Below are 22,224 nucleotides of genomic sequence, written 5' to 3' on the forward strand. Positions count from 1 at the left end.
TCCGTGGCTCCGTGCTACTCGAGCAGTGCACGTTAGACCCTGGGAGTGTGAGGGTGTGTGTAGATCACCGTTTCTCGACATCAGTGAATGGAACACATTAATTATAGGACTAGAGTCTGATATATATCGGAAAACATATGTTACTATATATTCGTTGGATGACTGTGAAATTGTACTAAACGAGGCTTCTCAGCTTCTACTTAAAATAAACAAGACCTGCTGGTGACCCATCTAGCGGGTGATACCCTCCTGCCCGACACACTCGGAGCTCAAGGCAGCGAGACCTGACCTGTCTACCTCACACCCGAGCTTCTCCACACCTCCTCTACTACTTAAAAGGGAGAAAATTATGAACCTGAAGCGTTTTAACATGTTCAGTATGGAGAACAAGATGATCGGGTGGCTGCGACATGTGCTCACCGCCATCTCTGTCCTCCTCTTCGTGAGTACTGTAGTACACCCTCCAGGTGTTTAATTGAAAACGGTATTAACTTGAACCAAGTCAGAAGACTTAAGTGACCAGGAGTCGCTGTCTTTGTTCTTTTTTAAAAGTTAGTCAATAAATATGTGAATTGTCGGTTGGTATGACATTGTTGAGTGTAGGACAAATAATGGTATTAAAGGATCGGTCATCCGGGGAATCTTAGGTATTTAACCCCCGCCAGAAAGGGGGGGGGGGTGGGGTCTGTGCCCCCTACCCCCCCCCTTCCTGTTAGGTTAGATATAGTTCCTGGGTAGGTTAGGATAGTTTTATTTATTTATTTTATTTTTTTTTTAAGTTAAGGCGAGGAAATGATGGAAGGCATGCTGGGGCTCAAGGCACAACCAGACACGAGGGATGGAGAAGTCACAACATATAGTCGTGGGGGGAAAGGTTGGAAAAGAAGTTTAATGAGTTAACCAGAGGGGGACGACACCCCTTGTTTTACATATTACAGAGTTTGTTGGCTAACTAAGCTAACCTAGGATTTAGAATGAGATTGCACAATGGTTACTTTGGTTGACAATGGCTAATTTGATTTTACAATTACATGTTTATTAAAACCTTATTACTGTATTACGTTATGGACTCACTAGATTGGATATCTAAATACAGGGATGACTGAAACAAATTTTACCCAAATAATAAGAATTTTTACAAATAAATGCTTGGTAAGTTCTGAGAAAACCACTACCACCAGTTGTTCAATTTTGTTAATTTTTTCCACACTTTCTTATCACTATACTAAGTACCTGTATAATAAAACAGACAACTTTTTAAATTTTGATTATATAAATATTTTTTATAATGTATGAGAACACCGCTCCCATCAGGAGTTGCTCAGTGTTACCTATTCCACATGTTCTTACCATTATACAGGTAGTAAGTATTTGATAAAGGAGACCTTTAATAGAACCTGAACTAGCCAACCAAAGAAACAGGTGATTTATGATCGTAGAGAAAAAATACTGATAATTAAAATAAAAATTAGTCACCTATTTTAAAATACTTACTATAATGATAAGAACGTCTGGAAAAAATGAACAAAATAGAACTACGATCATAAATCACCTGTAGTGGGCAGGGCATGAAGTATGAGGGAAATTGCAGGGTAAAACACGGTGAAAAACTGGTCATATGACACTGAAATAATGTCTCTACATGCTTTGTACGCGAAAAAATTAATTATTTACGTAAAACTCCTCCAAAAAATTTGCCGTAGTGAGTCTCTGTTCAATGTCCAACTGACTTGCTTGGTCACCATACTCTCACGTCCACAAAAACGTAAAATAACACCATCACGCTTTAACGAAGTTGCTTTCATTGGTATTATATCAGAGTAATTTAGGTTTAATACGGTGGAGGGTTTCTTTGGTTCGTTTGGCCAGGTTCTGTGAATTGTATCGTTATTATTACTTACTGTACCATCATCAAGAGAACACCTGTGGAAAAATCGAACAACTCGTTCTGGTAGTAGTGCTGTTGTCAGACATTACCCATTATTTTTATTATTTACAGTTTATGAACACCTTCTGACATGCAAAAATATTACATTTATTATATAAGACTGCAATACCCAACTGAATATAACCTAACCTATCTTAATTTGCACTTTTAACCGCTGCTTTCAGTAAATGTGAATTAATGGCATTACTGATCATTTTCAGAGTTAAGTCCGAGTATTGCTATGTAAGTCGGTGACTTGCCAATTTTTAAACAATTGCTTTGTCTTATTTTTGTCTCATGTATTCCATCATATACTCTATAACTAGCTGTGCTATTTTCCTGCACCTCCCATCAGTCGGCCAGAACTGTCTATACAAACATCTACCAAAATTCATTTAATGCTCATTATTTCCTTATCCCTATAAATATTGATCAATTTCGAAGACATCCGTAGTGGTGTTGTAATGAATAACACAACTGAGGACAGGCAGATTTTTACAGGAACTTCATAACAAAATAAGGTGATCGGGGTTTCGATTCTTGGCGAGTCATGCGACGTCCTCTGTACCAAGACAATGAGTTTTTCCCAACAATTACCGTTCTTAAACTGTGCCCCACTTTACATTTGTGTTTCTTTTGAATATTGCGTTACATCTGTATCCTTGATAATATTGTGAAGCAATCATGTTGCGCAAGAAAACTGGCTCTTGAAGCTATAAACCAAGTGCTCCGTGTGGGACTGTGGTCACCTGTGGGAGACTTCTCACTGCAGGAATGAGACGTGAGCACTGTGTTGTAGTGGTGGTAGACACGCTCGCCCACCTCTTCTCTGTATGTAGAAATAAGTGCAGGTATTACATCTGCACAGTAGTTTGAGAAGTGTGTATTAATGAAGTGTGTGTGTGTGTGTGTGTGTTGTACACTCTCCCAAAAAAGTATGGACCCCTGGACCTGATGTATTTGGAAATGAACACCATAACACGTTCACAACATTCTCGGTTCGGGTTTTATTTCTGTTTATGAGTTGCACCATTCGTTCTTTCTTCTTGCACCGGATAATCACCATGATATCTGCAGTATACCAACTATTCTCTACATAAGGTAATAAAATAGGAAGAATTGTGATACCATATGCAAAACAAATAACGTCAAGAGTAACCCGCTGATTTATACACCTTAGAATAGTGGCTCTCAAATACGGGGTCGCGCGCAAGATGCATCATATGGGGTCGATAGGGTCCCATAGAGCTCATAATCAAGGTGTCAAGGACTGAAGAACGTGGCCCAGGTGCTGTCTCGTTAAGTCAAGGGGATAATGAAGTTACTCTCCTTGTGAAAAGTCAGGTCATTCCAGGGAAGGTGAACGCTTATAACACGTTACGCAACAAAAAATGGCAGCAAATTTAAATTGTAGATTACCCGAGTTGCTTACCGAGTCTTTGGATTTTGTTAATATTCTGTTCAAGACAGATGTAAAACAGTGTGGCTCTTTTGTCCTCGAAATTGCAGAATTACAGACAGACAACGAGGCAAGGATGAATTTTGCCATCTATAATGACTCATCAATGTTTTAGGTTTTTTGTCAAATTGACATTCAGTGGTTAAAAATCGAGCTATCAAGATTCTGATACAATTTGGAAGCTCATATGTCTGAGGCAGCTTTTCTGTCAATAATGTTTATAAAAAAATATTACCGTAACCGCATATCAAACTTGAACTGAGAAAATTGTGTGCTATATTGTTTAATCACATAATGATGCCCCCAGTTGACAGATTTTTTTTTAAATGCTAATGCACACACGTTACATATGAATTATGACGTGTGTAACTTGTATTGAAAATTAATTATAGGCTGGTGCACACATGTCACATACGAAATACGTACTGTATGACTTAGTTGTAACTAAGAAAACTGTATGTTATGTTGCTTAACCATGTACTTATATCCCCAGGTATAGAACATTAAATTATCAAGGAAACATTCACATATTAAACATGACAGTTGTAGCCTGTTGCTGCCAGTGTTTACTTTTACAATTCTCAATTACTGTATGTAATACATTTTCCTTGCTTGTTTTTATAGTTAAATACGTATATCAATATGTTCGCATTTACTCTAAGGATCCTCGTATGAACGCATCTGTAATGACTCCGGGTCGCACTGGATAGGCGACCGTGCTATTCTAGACGGGGTTGCACTGGAAAATGCTTGGGAAGCCTTCCTTAGATACTATTTCAGTCCCAGGATGGATCGCCAGATAAGATTATAACGTTACTATGTTTTTATGAATAGAGGTTACAATGGAATCGTTTCGAACGAAGTATGAAACACTATGATCCGATATTGCATTCATTTACAAATATAACAATTACAGATGTATTATAATGCCATTATCCATTTACAATGGCATTATGATTCACAGCATTTCGATATTTCTACCTCAATTGATGAAGTAACAATTATGAATATAACGAATCATCTCATGATTCGTTCTGGCAACGGAACACTACGAGACGATGCCGTTAAGTCCTCCCACTATTGAGACATCACTCGCCTAAGCAACAAGGAGATGTAATGTAGAACAAATATAAGGAAGCACTTCACGCAGAGGGTAACAGACCTATGGAAAAGTCGAAGCTGAAGCCGTGGAAACAAGAAGTGCTGGGCTGTGTTTTAGCCCGGGACAAGGCAATGGGGAGATCAGACACAATCTATTGGTCTCCTCAAGCCACGGCCACCATTTATTGGATTAACCTTTAGGTTAACAGAGAGGTACTACCGCCTGGGAAGATATTTCAAACATAGTGTGTTGTCTGGTGGTAGACCCTGCTGCCATGTGGCATCACAAAAATTGTGACCAAGTCCCAGGTTGATGAACTGACTCTCTGCCTCATTTACACAATTGCAGGTCTCAATTGTTTCTCTTACTATTGATTTGTTTTATCTTTTTCCATTTCTGTATTTATTTTTTTTTTTGCCCCAGGCCCCGATGTGGGTCGGTGGCCTGTGCCTGGGTGGGCTTATCCCCGTTAAAAAAAATAAAATAAAAAACTAGGCCGTAGCAGCCGTCCGCCCTTGGGTCAGACTAACACAGGTTCGTAGGCCTATTGTGAATATTCTTCGTGAAGTGAAAATGGAAGAATATGTTATACATAGCACAAATTAACCTCCAAACTTAGTACAGTATCAAAATCACACATGAGAATATACCTTAACTCGATGATCTCACTTAACAATATTTAGGAGAATAAATTAAGGTTGGGCATCGTGCGTAATAGATTCCCGAAGGTCTTAATTTATTTCCAACAGTGTCTTAACCTACGGTCTCAGTGTAATTTTGGTAGAGTTTTGAAAACTTTTGTGGTTTCGTTTAAGTAAACCATTTGGTACATTATCACATTCATTTATGGTAAGAACCTTTGTGAATTAACAGATTATTTCTATATTATGGATGCTTAATTGACGTGTTTATGACCCATCGTTAAATCGGCCAACAAAGTACATCAAAATTTATTCAAATTTTCTCTAGATTTAAACTATGCTGCCAGAGTTGATAAATAATCACCAACTTGGCTTGATTCATCAACTGTCGTCCCGGAAACCTACTTCTCTACAAGAGTTAGAGCCGGTGAGACAAACCGTCGCCCTGCTGCTGGTCTATAATATTACCAGGAGATGCGGTGTGAGAATAACGGAGCTTCTTGGCTTATTTACGGGAAATTCTATGAATTTCTTAAATCGGTGCACATTGGCAGACCTGGCTGTGAGCGTACCTGTATTCACTGTGTGTAAGCTCCGTACAACAAAGTTTACGTACATAATTATAACAAGAGCAGACGATGTTTTGGGTGTTTAGGGTTACGTTCTGGTGGGAAGTCATACCAACAGCCTAGTAACACAGTGACCGCTCACGCCACCTGCCGCTCCCCCCAGGGCCTCCACCCTGCCACAGCCTCAACTCCAGTAGTCGGCTGCCTGATGCTAATGGCGTGCTCAATTGTTATAAGATGGTGAGGGCGAAGCGATAACTGTCGAAAGATGCAAAAATAGCGGGGTGGGGGGGGGGGTATTAAATGCTCTTAGGTGACGAGGTGACCGATGAAAGGTTTTTCGTTGTACTGTAAGTATATTTCCTTATGTAATACAATATATACGAATTGAATTTCTATGCTAGCCAGACTTGCTGATTATTCCCCGACACATTTGTTTATTTCTGTAACTATGCAAGTGTTCCTATAGCAGTATATAGGTTTGTGTCACTGTACAGTACGTGTACTGCCGAGGGAGGACTCGCTACTGCACCTAGACTAGCACTACCACTACTAGCATCTATCCTAGTATGGCAACTATTATACTGCGTCTGTCCTGTTCTAGCAGGCCAATGTGATGAACGTTTTGGACCCGACGTGTATTAACCAAACCTAAAGTGATCTTAACCAGGTTAAAATGTCCAGGAGTAATTCATCGCGAAAGATCCTTACACGTATATTATTCTCGTAAATATAAGCTGGATATATTCCTTCGTTAAATACGGTAAAAACTTGAAGGCCTTGAGTACAACAGCTTAACATTTTGCTAATTGACTTGCCAGTCATTGGGTGGCGAAGATAGGAAAGGGGAGCGAGAATGGTAAAGCGTGATAAACAAATAAATTACTACTGATGGACAGAGATTTTAATTGATGGATAACGAGAGAAGAGAAAGCGAGTGGTGGTGTGGTTCTGCTCGCTACCCGACACTTTAGGTCATTCCTAGTGATGAAAAACGGGATGAAGTGTTTGTTGCTATTATTATTACTGTTTTAGATAGTTAGGTTACAAGAGGACATAAGTAGCATTCATTGTGGCAAGAACTCGACAAGAACTTGGTGCCCTTGTCTGTGAGAAGCAAAAACCTACTTGTATTGTACACCGTTAACCGAAACGTATCGAGTAAAACGTTAAATACCGAATGAAATGACTGTTCGCCATGCTTGACTAGCGGGAGACTCGAAAACGTAATGGATCAAGGGTAGGTGTGGAGGATGAAGTGAGAGGAAATAATATTAATGATAATTGTGATCATATTAATAGCTGTAGTAATAACCAGCGTAATTGTTAGTAAGGATGATAGCATTGTAATTATACATCAGTAATAGTAATTAGTCATCAACATTGTAGCATATAATAACTAGGTAAATTTAAGGGATAATTGAGGGCTTGAGAAACATTAGATGATTCTGTACACATTAGTAGAAGATTGTTATAACAGGTGTTGATGGAAAGTTGAAAAGCCTCAAGTATGTACAATAGACAACAAACAAGTATTCACCCTCACCAATAACTTACAACCAAGAGTACATTTACTGGCTAGCTGCTGAAAGGTTATTGTAGGCACTTCAAAACAATACTTTCATTTTACTTTCCTTATTGTTGTTTTGCACGAGTTGGGGGAAGCTTTTGTACAGCGACCGAGAGAACAATAAGGTTGACTTTCACATTATATTGTATTATTATTATTGAACCGCCGCCGTCACCATCACCACCTAACAATGGCCGCACTTGAATCGGCGTTACCTGGCGTTTAGAACTATAGGCGTTAAGTTATTTGAGAGGAATAACTGTAGATGCCTGTGATTAACTGTTAACTGAGTGTGAAGGTGTTCTTGTAGGTGTGGTGGACTTGGAAGAGTAATAAGATGATGTAGCGCGCACACACACACACACAAAACACACACACACACACTAGGTATATTGACCCACATCACCGTCGGGACCCGGAACTTACCATTTCCTTCACGTTACGTTTTAATTACAGTACAGTATATATAAAATTGCATCTTTATAGTGTTGTCTTAACTACCTACCCCTCCCTCCCTCGCTCCCTCGCCCTTCCATCTCACCTCGTGTGGAACAGAGAGTGAAGGGAAAGCGTGTGTTACTTTCTCTTGTCCGTCGAATTCAAACGGATGTGTGTACTAAGTTGGGGGCTTATGTCGATCCCCATTTTCAAGTCATGTGTGTGTGTGTGTGTGTGTGTGTGTACGTACAAGAAAAGTTATATTCGCTGTACTACACAACTATCGGTATACGATTTATAACCTGTATTATGACCCCCGGATGTCGAAAGCGTGTGGGGGAGGAAGTGGCCAGTTTGTTTCTTTGGTCGTTTATGAATGGTATGGAGTGGTGTGGGTGGAGAGTGATTATAATGTTCATGGGAAGTTAGAATGAGAATATAGGTTAAGAGTTAATGCTGTAAACGTGTAAAGACTATGGTAATGGTTGTTTTTAAATTTGAAATAAATTCTAAAATCTAAGTGTAAATTATGTTTATTTAGGAAGTAACATTAGCTGTGATGGTAGATGTACGGAAGAAATCTAAACAAGAATGGGGCAAACATAAACAGCATTTAATAATGAAGGACAGTAAGACCGATTTGAGAAAAGGCTGCTGAGAGGTTACCGTATACACTGGGTGTTAATTAAATACTTTTCATACTTGGGGGGAGGGGTGTATTTTCGAGACATACATAAGGATAAATGACTTCATAGTGTCAATATCCAATAGTTTCTGAGTTCTAACACATGACTGTTGGGTACGGAGTATGAATGAAATATCCAAAGTTGCTGGCGCCAGTAAATGCCCAATTCAAGCCAACAGTTGACAAGAGGTAACAGGCCGATCAATGGCGAATAGGATATTTTTTTTTACGTGATTAGCCCACCAGGGCACAGGTCAATGACCCACATCAGGGCCTGGGGGCAAAAAAATATAATTATAATAATAATAATAATAATAATAATAATAATAATAATAATAATAATAATAATAATAGACCATAAAAAAATCAAGTGAGAAACAATTTATGTATGTTGTGTTGTCAATAGTAAGAGAAACAATTGAGACCCTACAATTGTGTGTAAATGAGGCAGAAAGTCAGATCAGCAACCTGGGACTTGGTCACAATTTTCGTGATGCCATATGGCCGCAGGGTCTACCATTAGACAATACATTATGCTCCCAATATCTTCCCGGGCGGTAGTACCTCCCTGTTTGATAGCTGCCTACCATTAGACAATACATTATGCTTCCAATATCTTCCAGGCGGTAGTACCTCCCTGTTTGAGAGCTACCTACCATTAGACAATACATTATGCTTCCAATATCTTCCAGGCGGTAGTACCTCCCTGTTTGAGAGCTACCTACTACCTACTCCCAATCAGATTTTTTGGCTTTCACCCACAAGGAAAACAACAATCTGGCTACACAAAAATAACAACAACTGAAGACAACAGCATAAGCCAATATCTCACAAAACAAAAGCGGTATTATCGGCCATCTGGTGAAGCACATCCGAATGCGCGCTATATAGCCAGTCATTCTGTTTAGGAATTGTATGGGCTTCACACACATGTGCCAAACACCCCGACATAACAGACTTATCACCTTCAGTCAACTAGCAGCTATTGATGCCGGTGCCTGTACCTCCATCAGGTTTCTGGGTAGCTGGTCAAGACAAACGCATGTGAACAATGATCATCAAGGTGCTTTTATCTTGGTTGTTTTTGTATTACGTATGTTTATCGACTATTTTTTTCTCCAGACGGAACTTGAGGGTAAAGATATTCTAAGCAACTCATCAGAAAATTTTAGTAATTTCCAGTGATATTTCGAATTAAAGAATATGAAAATGACTAAATGCGATAAATGTTCCAACGCGTACATTTCCGACACATTAAAGTCCATTATAAGATCTTACTCGTATTAAAACAAAAGAAAAACATCAGCCCCAGGGAGTGATGAAAAGTAAGCAACTATCTCTTCTCGGTTTAGAAGTTGTACCTTACAGCAAACAACGGATATAATTTACATCTTCAAACAAACACCTGCTTAAATAAGTATCTCACATTCGTGGTAACATATTCCCTGCGGTTAACAAACTTTCATTACAACTTTCCCTCAGCAGATGACACATATGGCTGCCTTGGAACACACAAGTTTCTTACTAACGAGACAACATCTGTGCATACACTGTACACCCGTTGACTACTGTATTTACAAGCGGCTGTAGAGGGTGACATTAACAGACAATATTTTCCTAATTCTTCACATGTTAGTTTATTCTCTTTCTCATACAGTATACAGCAGGGGGACAAAATAATTAATGTCCGATGATTATAATCAAAAAGCATAAGAACAATATGAAGTTTATGATAATAGCCTAAGAAGAAAGACGGCGGAAGTTACTCATCCAGTAAGTATACTGTATACATGTGTAGAGCTAAACGGCAGGCATTCAAAATGCTGACACCATTTTAGGGCAGGGTGTGAGTAAAAAAAGATCCCCTCCCCCCTAATGTAAGAGCAGCGGTACGTGGCAACGTGAGCCAGCAGCGAGCAGTGACCCCCATCACCACCACACCACTATAATCAAGCCTCCTGCAATATGTAAGCGATCATGACAGAGCAGTACGGCCATCAAGCACGGCTCCTGGTCCAGTGTGGGTTTCTCTACCTAGGATGAACACAGAGGCTTCACAATATTACTTGACGCGTATTTTGAATAAAGTTATCACGTACTGTATACCTGTGCAGTATCAAATATAATTTGTAAGTCAGTAGCAGATACATTACTGTATAATAATAATTATGTACATTTGTAAAAAAAATGGGAAATGTCTACATTTTAATTATAATCACTATATCTAAAGTAGTAACAGTGTTACGTAATAGTATTGTACCAGATATTCTATCTCAATTTCATCTTGGTTACTGCACCTGCTGTACTTGTGTATGGGCTTCCCTCTGCTCAGTGAAATCGTCTGGCGTTAGCCAAATAAAATATTAAAAGTGGCGTCCCCATAGTGAAGGGCTTAAGGAATAGTCTCGTGCTATTTATGGGCGTTTGTTTTAATGTAGCTTAGCGGTGTGTGGTTACATTAACAGCACGAGCAGCAATCATCACGACGACCCTCCGAGAGCCTGGACCCAAGGTGCACATTTATACACATTAACTAAACCAATCAGCTGCTTGGGGTGATTATCTTGGTCTAGACTACAATTGGGAAGGTTAAGTTTATCAAGTAAGTTCATTGCATAATGTTTAGCGCAACACACCGGAGGGAGTGTGTTGACGGAGGGTGATGACGGCAGCTTGTACGGCCGTCAACACGTGCTGGCCAGACAACCGTATGTGTGAAGGAACTCCACAGACTATGACAAATACTCTCATTACTGCAATTTATTATTAGGAAAATGTATAACTTAATGCCAGAGAGAACACCGCGTGAGCCCCCGAGTAATGTACTGTGGCTCACACACCTGAATATAATTACATTGATTAGACGAAATTTGCATATAAACATCTGGCGAGTCTACAGTACATATCTTTATTTATATAAATTAGAATAAACCGATTGTAATTACACTGCTTTACTAATCATTGGTAATATGAGATACTAATTCTTGTATAAGTTTAATTAAGGGGTGCGTTGGGCAGCACTTGGGGGAGATGGTGCAGGTTAGTGGAACATGACCGGGCGACGCGTGGATGCGGGGCGTGCGATCACCAGATATTGTTCAATCAGTAATACAGTTAACCCCTACACGACTCACAACATTCGCCTGTTACACCTTATGTGTGCGTCTTTCTGCCTCTGCTAAACTTGTGTACAAGTTTGTCCATCTGTATTTGCCTTGTGTATTTTCTATCATTTACTGTTTATCTTTCTCTCTCTCTTCTAATATATATTTACAGGGTTGACCATTTTAACATATATAGTCAAGGATTCCAAGGGCGGGTCCTGGTGGTCCGGAGCTCCCTTTTCATCAAAAAATTTCAATACTTTTCTTTAATGCAGTGTTGTACTCAGGCATATTTGTATAGTGAAAAGTAATTACTATTGACCTCAGAATATCTCCAAACAGCATGTGCACATGGCTTCAAAATGGCCCTGTTCCCCCACCCAAAACTTCTTGGACCCCACCCTTTTGATATTCCTGGATCCGCACCTGGAGTCCGATTATCAATAAAATTTTAAGCACAGAATAAATAAAATATACATAAGTTCAATCTTTAGTTTTGTTGAGTCGACATCAGTAAATAATATTGGTAAACCATTGAGTGCATAATGTTAGCCTGTAAGTGGCCTAACAATGTCAGTGTCCAATGTTACACTGAGTATACTGTACACTTATGCGTGTTCCTCTTTACTTATATTTTTTTAAGTATGTACCGTGTGCTTTCATTGTTGTTTATAGATACATTTTTGTTAGCTGTGTCAACAGCTTGATACGTGAACTTTAACGACCGACTCATTTCTACGCTGGCGCCGCACACCGGTACTCGACTTCATTGTCTTAAGATGTAGCGGAGTGTTTGCGTGTGTGTGCAACTGACGTTCTTTTTGATGACAGTCTAAAACACTGACATCTCTCCCGACCCAAGTAAAAAGTTCCAACACAAATGTTAACAAAATAAATCGGATAAACAATTGTACCTTGGGATTCAGAAAACTTCGTTCGAAACTCCTGGCTTATACTCACAATCACACACTATATATATATATATATATATATATATATATATATATATATATATATATATATATATATATATATATATATATATATACAATAGAGTATTAGGCAGCTGTGGTACACTGAAACACTCATGACCTGGTGGTCAAACACTTCTTGTGCCTGGCCGCCGCCGCACGTACGATACTCAAGAAAGTCTCCACTTCTTAAGTTGCTGCATTATTTTATTACTCTATGACAGACTGGGTCATCTAACTAAGAAATTGAAAACAAAATATACACAAAAATTTACTTGAACTACTAGTTACAATTGTGTAAATTCCAAGTAATTTAAAATCCTTAATAGACAACGTAACGGAGTGTCATGGGGGACATCGACTGCAGGGATTACAATTTACACCAATGAATGACCTTAATAATCCTGCAACTCTTGTGTAGTAACTCTGAGACAATATCACATTCAAACATGTTAAAGATCCGACTCACGAGAGGGGAACAAACACACAAACCGCTGGACCTCATCGAAACCAACGAGGAGGGAGGGTATGGTGCCCAAGCTGGAACATGGAGCCCCGTTAGCACCGGCCATCATGTGATGAGGTCCTTTAGATTGAACTAGTTTTTGGTACATGAGAGCAGGCCAAGGTTCAAATATTACAATGAATATTCACTGGCCTAACATGTTGAGAAATAAGAATGCGGATACTGATATTGAAAGTTTATTTAGCCAGAACACATACAGAGTCGGTAAAAAAAAATCATAATATTAACATGGCTGAGCCAGTATTATGTAAGATTTATATTTAAAGTATATACATAATTTACAGTGGAATTGAAAAACAAATATGATGAGGGTTGTGTTAAGGTGGAACAGAAGGACAGCTGTCAGGATTATGTCTTGTTGGCAAATATATTTATTGCAATGGTAATTTCTATCTATCTACATGATAATTTCTGATAAAACGGTTTTGGTGGTACAATAAAGGCAGGTCTATAAAGCAGACATTACAAAAAAAATAATACTTAGACAATAGATATTTTGTAAGAGATGATTTAAAGGAAGGGAGCGTAGACTTTGCTGGGATGGGTGGGGGTAAGTTGTTCCACACCTTCACACGGTGATATTTTATGGAGGTCTGGGACTGAGAGGAGCACATGGAGGGTGGTCTTAGTAGCTCTGGGTGCCTTAAATTGTATCTCTGATTATTCTGGAACTGGAAATAATTGTTGTCAAGCAAGTGATTGACAGATTTGTAAACAAATAGGGCACAGCAGTAGGTGTTAATATCTTCGAATTTTAACATTTTCAATTTAGCAACTTGTTCGTTTGTGTGATCAGTTTTTTTTTGTCAAGGAGGCCATTGTCTGCATAACTCTTTTGTACTACCCTGAATTTCACACAGTCTGAACTGTTTGATAAACACAAATCAACGATCAAACCCCCTGACTCCAGGACTGCTCGGAGACCGTTACACGGGAACCATGAGGCGGTTGACAAACTTAAGAAAAAATCTCAATATTGTATTTCCAGGGATGGGTCACGACAAATGGTCAGGACAGGAGGATGTATGTCAGGTCCAGGAACCAACCTACTCAGAGTGAAGAAGGGATGAATAAAAGTTCTAGGGGTGAATGGCGAACGAGGCCAAGGCAAACCCAAAGGCCTTCTAGCATTACTCAGATTCAAAGACCTGTGGGTAGGTCAGATCAGAAGCTTGAGGATAGTAGTTACATGGACTCTTATCAGGACAAGACAGAAGCACTAAATAAATTATTTCCTAAGTGTTCACAAAAAAGGATGTGAATAACTTCCGTTTGAAAAAAATGGTTCTACACAGTAGTGAACTAATGCACATTAGTCCTCAGAAAAATGCATTGGAAACAGTGTCAAAGGTAAAGGTTCATAAGAGCCCTGGCCCTGATAGTGTGCATCACAGTGTTAAGAGAATTGTGCAACGAGCTTGGTGAACTGCTTAGAATCCTGTTCTGCAGATGCCTGGATAACCAAAAGGTCTCCAACAATAGAAAAATGCCTTATTTCAGCAATAAATTCAAACAGGTTGATCGCCACTGTACAGACAATTATAGGCCGCGGTGCGTTTGGCCATCATAGTGTGTAAAGTACTAGAGAGCATTATAAGAGATGCCTTGATGGAACATCTACTACGAAACAACCTCGTGAAGGATTGCCAACACTGTTTTATGGCCTGACACTCCTGCTTAACACAAATATTTAGGTGCTGGACGGTGGACACAGGTCCTAGGGCGTGGTGGCAAGATTATCTGAACTTTGCCATGACTTGACAGAGTACCTCATGAAAGGCTGAAATTTAAACAGGGAGAGAAACTGCAAGTCATGTCTACAAACTGGAAGGTCATACTGCGGACATACTCGTTAGATTTAACTAAACAGGTCAGGCGGCAGGGCCTCCAAACGTGGTGACCGCCAAGAGGCCACTGGACATGCACTGGCCACTTTAAGTTGTAACAAAGCCACAAGAGCACTATCGCTTAATCTACCGGCTTTATATAAACTAACAGAGATCCAGGTACATAGGACTAACGCCCTCGACCACAATAAAGAAGTATGAGGCAAACTCTGTCTAGATAACACAAACCTGTACCCTAACACCACACCTCCGTCTAAGGTGGCCGGTGGTGCGGGAGGCGTGGGACTCTTACCTTCACCACCAGACACACTGAGAGAGTACCATTCAGCCTGTTACAGTAACTGATGTAATATTGGTTCCTTAGTCTAACACATTACAATAATCTAATATATATTTGTACTTCGAATTTTTTTTTACGAAGGGAAACTTATCCATGAAGATCATATATTATCCAGACCTTCAAGCTTATGGATATACTATGAAAATCCAACTCTTCTAGCAGTTGCTCCAAGTATATAAGGGATTCATTCGTCCTAACTTGGAGCACCGCTCTCATATCTGGGGTGGCTCTTCTTCTGTCCAACTATTAGATAGGGTGGAATCAAAGGCATTTCGTCTTATTAACTCTCCTCCTTTAGTCGACAATCTCTCTTCCCTTTCTCTTCTCCGCAATGTTGCTTCACTCTCTCTCTTTTACAGGTACTTTAACGGGCAATGTTCAGTGGATTTGGCATCCTGTGTACCGCCGGCAAGGCCGTGGGTTCGTAACACACGTCTTGCCCGCGGTGCCCACCGTTTCTCTGTGGATGTCGGTCACACGAGAATAACCCGTTATAGTACCTCCTTCTTTCCTCACACAGCCAAACTGTGGAATGCTCTGCCTTCTTCTGTGTTTCCATGCTCTTACAATCTGTCTCACTTTAAAAAGCTGGTTTTCCGGCATCTTCGTGGTGTAGATATAACCTTTTTTTTCTATATTTTCAATTTCTTTCCGTTCTTTTTTTTCGCCCCCCGTTGTGGGTCGTTTGACCTGTGCCCGGGTGGGCTAATTAAATATATATATATATATATATATATATATATATATATATATATATATATAGTAAAACAAATATCAGCCTTTCAGACTTATATGCTTGGAACATCGTCTCTCGCACAAACACCACCAAAGCAGGTTTAGGTAATTTACGAAACGTTTCTAACATTTTAATGAAGATAATTACGAAGCAATGATATGTTAACACACACTAGTACCGTTGAGATAAATGAGTGCTATAATAAATGTAATACCTGCATGACAAGCAGTAGACTGGGAAAAGGAACGATACGGCTAATCTATGGAGGTAAGCTAACCGCTCCAGCTGTACTGTACACAAGACGCTGTTGTTATTTACTGTCGACTTAGAGGACACGAGCAGCAACTATTGGATTTGTCGTGTATGAAATGTTGCCATCCACGGACTTCTATGCCTTTTGTTATGTGATTTACCGTCTGGTTCCTCCTGTCTTATTGCCTTCAGCATCTCTTCTCTTTGTTTTTCACACGTCTCTCTGTATTCAATTCCATCTCTTATGTTTTCAGAATCCTGAAGTGTGGAGATGTTCACAAACTGAAAAGTCACGCAGTAAGTAAATTGCTCATTCGGACACAGCCTACGTCTTCGTTCATGTCGTAAGAATCAAACTAACCTATGTACAGTAGATGCCCCCCCCTCCCCCCCCCCCGGCAGACTGTGGGAATCTACTGCTTCATCCGAGATTTTTTGACGGACACACACGGGTTTGTTGATATCGTACGTCAAGATATGACGTGACTATGCAAAATATTCATTGAGAAAGATTTATCTACCATTCTCTAGATTCTGAATACCAAAATTTTCGTCGTCCAGTGTATTCGGTGCAAAAACTCTCGGTATCACCTTGAAAAACGATAACAAATAACTATTTTCTCGTTTCGGCAAGTCAGAGTTTAAGTCTGGCTTGGTTACTAGGTGCGATAAAAAAGCGGCTCGCCGAAATCGTAAAAGATCTGTTTATTGTGTTCCATTTTTAGCAAATAGCTAAATTCCGACTCTTAACACTTTGAACAGAACACCAGAAACTAGTGGCACTCGACGTACAGAATGGTGCCACGGAAGAATGTTAAGTTAAAGAAAAATGAACAAACACGAGGGTGGGTTACACGCTATGCTAAACCAACGAGAAGACTGAGTATAACAGAAAAAAGAGAAGCATCGGCCATACTATTTGAAAAGACGATAATGTTACAAATATTAACATGTAGCATTGAAGGTAGGGATCAAGGGAAAGCCAAGACTGGGCTGGGTGACTAATTAAAAGTTAAGTCACCGGGGATACACGTACAAAATCTAGGAACATTGGTAACAACAGCCCAAGAACGTTTAAAGGGGAGGGTCTACACTTACACATGAGGATGAATGACCACCGGAGCTCATGTCTTAACGTGACAATTTCGACGCCTCTGTTTCTCTGGCGATACTTAACGCCTACGTGAGCGGGACCAGTGACTACAACATATATTCAAGGCTTTGTAATCGAACATAACATCTTGACTTCACCCCTGAATATACCAGGCATTAATGGCGAAAATCCCGTCAGCGTACTGCACGTAGTGTGTGTGCAGGCATGAGGAAGAGCCGCTTGCAGGGTGAGCAGGCGCTGATACAAGTTTCTCCTAGTCAGTTTCTCCGCCATATGGCTGTCCGGGCTCCTCTGTGGTGTAATTACCAATGGAAAGACGACGACGCCACTGTCTTCATAATTTACCTTTTGCATTCGCTCACCCCAAGGCCTCTCTGACTGGCGCCAACTGAGAGAAGCGAGAAGGAGAAAGTCCTCTTCTTGTCTCCTAATAAAACAGTAACAAGCCATCTACTTACAACACGAGTTATTACTGACCACCGCTTTCTAAACCATATAACTACAATTACCTTCAGTCCAATTATATCAGCAACAGTTATGAAGTCTGACTGTATGTTTCTAGAACGTAAAAAAATGAAGTTGTTGACGTGACTTGGTGTAATGTGGACGACGACCTGCATGATTGTATAACACATCAGAATGTAACGAATTATACTTGGTAGTTTGTAATTAACAGAGATACCAATACCTGCAAAATTTACTTCTTGGTGTCTACTGTACCAAACCCAGAGGTGGCGGTCACATATCACTCCCTCACGGCCGTTCCAGCATCACACACATGGCCAACAATCACAAAATCAAGACTCCTGGTGAGGCTACATTCAACTGATAGTGTAATCAACAAATTAAGACACTTGAAGTTTTAAGTAATATCACAGATTAAGACATTTTACGAAGCTTCAAGTATCAACACACGGATTAAGACGAAGGAAAATAACACAGTACAGTATAATAATGGTACACCCAGGAGCCGCCGCGGTGATAGTTTGAAACAAGTGTACAACATACAAAGGTCCATTGTGAGGGCGTGTTGGTGAGAGTTGATAACAGATGCCGCCACACACACTTTCCCCACCTCTCACCCCACCGTACGAACTTCCTTCCTCACCCCCCCTCCCCATACACACACCTAACCTAACCTACCACAGGAAGCTGGACCAAACTTAAAGGTCAACTTGGGAACTACAAACTCAAGCCAGCAACTTGAAGTCAACGAGGCAGAGATGCGTAAATACTGTGCAGCTGTGGCGAACATTTCCACCCTGGAAGTACAACAACGATCTCTGGACACGAGTACTGTAACGTACTTCAAAAGTCGAGACTGACCTGCCGGGCTAAAGGTATGTCTGTCACTGAAACTTTCCGCGAACAAAAAAAATCAGCATCGGTAGTACATTTTATTAACGAAAAGCTACCCACAAGCGCCTGACCTGCGAGCAAATTTAACTTACCTTCGAGTCTTTAAAGGACAAACAATAATGATTCTTGACATAAAGTGACCAATTGGTGGTTGGTTTATATAGCGATTCACCCCTGACATCATGGAATGGATTATAATTTTTAGGTTAGGTTACAGGCAAGGGTGTTCGGTCATCACACTTACGGCGTTGTCATCGTCCTCAGGTGATAAAGATATTTCACTCAGTAGCCTCGTTCAGTACATCAGGGGGATGGTATCATATAGAAGAGGTTAAGAAACAAGTGATTACATAAAGCCATTTTCACACGATGCAAACAGGTCATTGGTTACCGTGCGACCGTCAGACACGTAAGGAATGTACAAATAAAGAAGATTCACGGTTCTCAAGATCAATAATGTTGACTGACGGCTGACACGCCACCACAGGAATGCTGACACACACCACAGTAATGCTGACACCAGCTCCGACTACCACCCGAGATCCCTCGTCCGAGAATTGCTGTTCGACACCACAACCGCATCCAGCCCATACGAGCACGTAGTCCCAACCATTGTAAAAATTATCAATAACTTGTAATCAACCAGAGTATTCACTCCCAGCCAATCTTACCTTTTTGCACTGTCACTATGTTGAAATGCCCTGTAGTATGACCTTCTCCCCACCTAGTTCTTGTATATCATATCTGTATCACTTATGTTACTTGTATATTATTTGTCAATCAAGTGACCCATTCCCCAATTATGTAGATGTATATTTTCCGCCTTTTGGCTCCCATACTATTTCAGTAAACCGTTAATTATTATTATTAATGCGGACACACACACACACACCACCACAGTAATGCTGACACACACACACACACACACCACAGTAATGCTGACACACACACACACCACCACAGTAAATGCTGACACACACACACACACACCACACACACACACACCACCACAGCCTGCTGACACACACACACCACCACAGTAATGCTGACACACACACACACCACCACAGTAATGCACACACACACACCACCACAGCCTGACACACACACACACCACAGTAATGCTGACACACACACACACACCACCACAGTAATGCTGACACACACACCACCACAGCACACACACACACACACACCACCACAGTAATGCGACACACACACACCACAGTCACACACACACACCACAGTAACTGACACACACCACCACAGCCTGACACACACACACCACAGTAACTGACACACACACACACCACCACAGTAACTGACACACACACCACCACAGTAACTGACACACACACCACCACAGTTGCACACACACACACACCACCACAGTAATGCTGACACACACACCACCACAGTAACCTGACACACACACACACCACAGCACACACACACCACCACAGCACACACACACACACCACACCTGACACACACACACACACACACACACACACCACCACAGCCTCCACACACACACCACCACAGTAACTGACACACACACCACCACAGTAATGCTGACACACACACCACCACAGTTGCTGACACACACACCACCACAACACACACACACCACCACAGTAACACACACACACACCACCACACCTGAGACACACACACACACACCACCACAGCCCTGACACACACACCACCACAGTTCTGACACACACACACACCACCACAGCCTGACACACACACACACACACACACACACACACACACCACCACAGTAACTGACACACACACACCACCACAGTAATGCTGACACACACACCACCTGACACACACACACCACACACTGACACACACACACACACACACACACACACACACACACACCACCACACGACACACACACCACCACAGTAATGCTGACACACACACACACCACCACCTGACACACACACACACACACACACACACACACACACACACACACACCACACACACTGACACACACACACACACCACAGTAATGCTGACACACACACACACACCACCAACATGCTGAACACACACACACACACACAACCACAGTAATGCTGACACACACCACCACAGTAATGCTGACACCCACACCACCACAGTAATGCTGACACACACACACACACCACCACAGTAATGCTGGTCTTGAAGGAGCTCACACTTGGAGCCGTCAGAAGACTGGCAGACTGTTCAAAGTTCGCAACACTCACAAAAAATTTGTCCTGACAATTTTCATGAGCTGTGGCAGTGGTTTCCAACCTTTTCAACTTCATGGACAAACGGAGTGAAACAAATCTGCGGACCGATAATTGTAAATATAGTCTCTCGGTATTTCATGAGATTGGGATTGCTATTTACAGCGAAATACCTGTTCGCGAGGTTTCTATAATTACAATGGGGAAGATGGTATACGGGACCGAAGACTCATAACTACGCCAAAATGCCGTTCAGACATTATTTTACGGAACATTGGTAGCAGTTTAGCAGCGAGGCTCCACTTTACAGGTGTATATAGTACATTCCTGTCTTATTAAAGTCTTTACGCAGCATCGTAGGTGATTAGGCCTGTAGTTTAAAAAAGGTGATAATAGAAATAATGTAGAGGAATGCAAGACATTCATTCTACCGACTGACTGAGCTATGTTTAAACCTCCGGGGTCTAACCTAACGCATCTTAACATTGTGCACAGTATGTAAGTTCTTTACGTATCAGTTTTATTGAGAGGTATGGCTCTTAAAGACGCCTCCATCGTCAAAATATTTATAAGAACAAGGGAGACCAGCCAGACTGTGGCAACTACTGTGGGATCTCGCTCTCATCCGTAACGGGCAAGATTATTGCCCAAGTCCTCCTAAACGGCCTTCTTCCCGAGACGGAAAACTTCCTCCCGGAATCTCAATGTGGCTTTAGACCATCACGTGGCACCACTGACATGATCTTTGCTGCCCGCCAAATACAGGAAAAGTGCAGAGAACAGCGTCGTGACCTGTACATGGCTTTCATCGACCTAACCAAGGCCTTCGACTCAGTCAACTGGGAAGACCTCTGGTGGATCCTCAGCCGTTTTGGCTGCCCCCAAAATTCATGGCCATTGTGAGTCAACTCCACGATGGCATGACCGGCAGTGTCGTTCACAATGACACCCTGTCAGAGTTCTTCCCCATTAAAACAGGGGTTAAACAAGGGTGTGTACTGGCACCAACTCTCTTCCATTTTCTTGGCTGCCTTCCTTACTCGTGCCAGTGCCAATATAGCCAGCAGGGTGGACATCGAGTACCGGATGAAGGGTCTTTCCAACATAAGACGTCTCCAGGCAAGAACAAATGTGTCGGCAGCTTCCATTACTGAATTTCAGTATGCAGACGACCTCACTCTTGTTGTTCACACTGAGCGCGACGTACAGGAGACCCTGAACACCTATTTAGAGGAGTATGCACACTTCGGCCTTGAAGTGAATGTACACAAGACTCGGATTCTTTTTCAACCTGCCCCTGGTTCAGACACACCCCCACCATCCATTCATCTTAACAGTACTACCCTC

General features: G+C 41.1%; 1 protein-coding gene across 1 annotated transcript in view; it reads left to right on the forward strand.

The window, feature by feature from the left end:
- The first annotated feature begins 11 nt into the window (after positions 1-11).
- The window catches only part of LOC121871763 (CD82 antigen-like), a 43,061-nt gene continuing 20,848 nt past the window's right edge, over positions 12-22,224 (forward strand). Inside the window, exon 1 of the mRNA XM_042374203.1 lies at positions 12-442. Within this exon, the coding sequence (XP_042230137.1) occupies positions 350-442 (93 nt within the window). The 5' untranslated portion in view covers positions 12-349. The remainder of the gene's footprint in view (positions 443-22,224) is intronic.

Source organism: Homarus americanus, unplaced genomic scaffold (assembly GCF_018991925.1).
Source record: "Homarus americanus isolate GMGI-L3 unplaced genomic scaffold, GMGI_Hamer_2.0 scaffold39675, whole genome shotgun sequence".
Classification (NCBI taxonomy): domain Eukaryota; kingdom Metazoa; phylum Arthropoda; class Malacostraca; order Decapoda; family Nephropidae; genus Homarus; species Homarus americanus.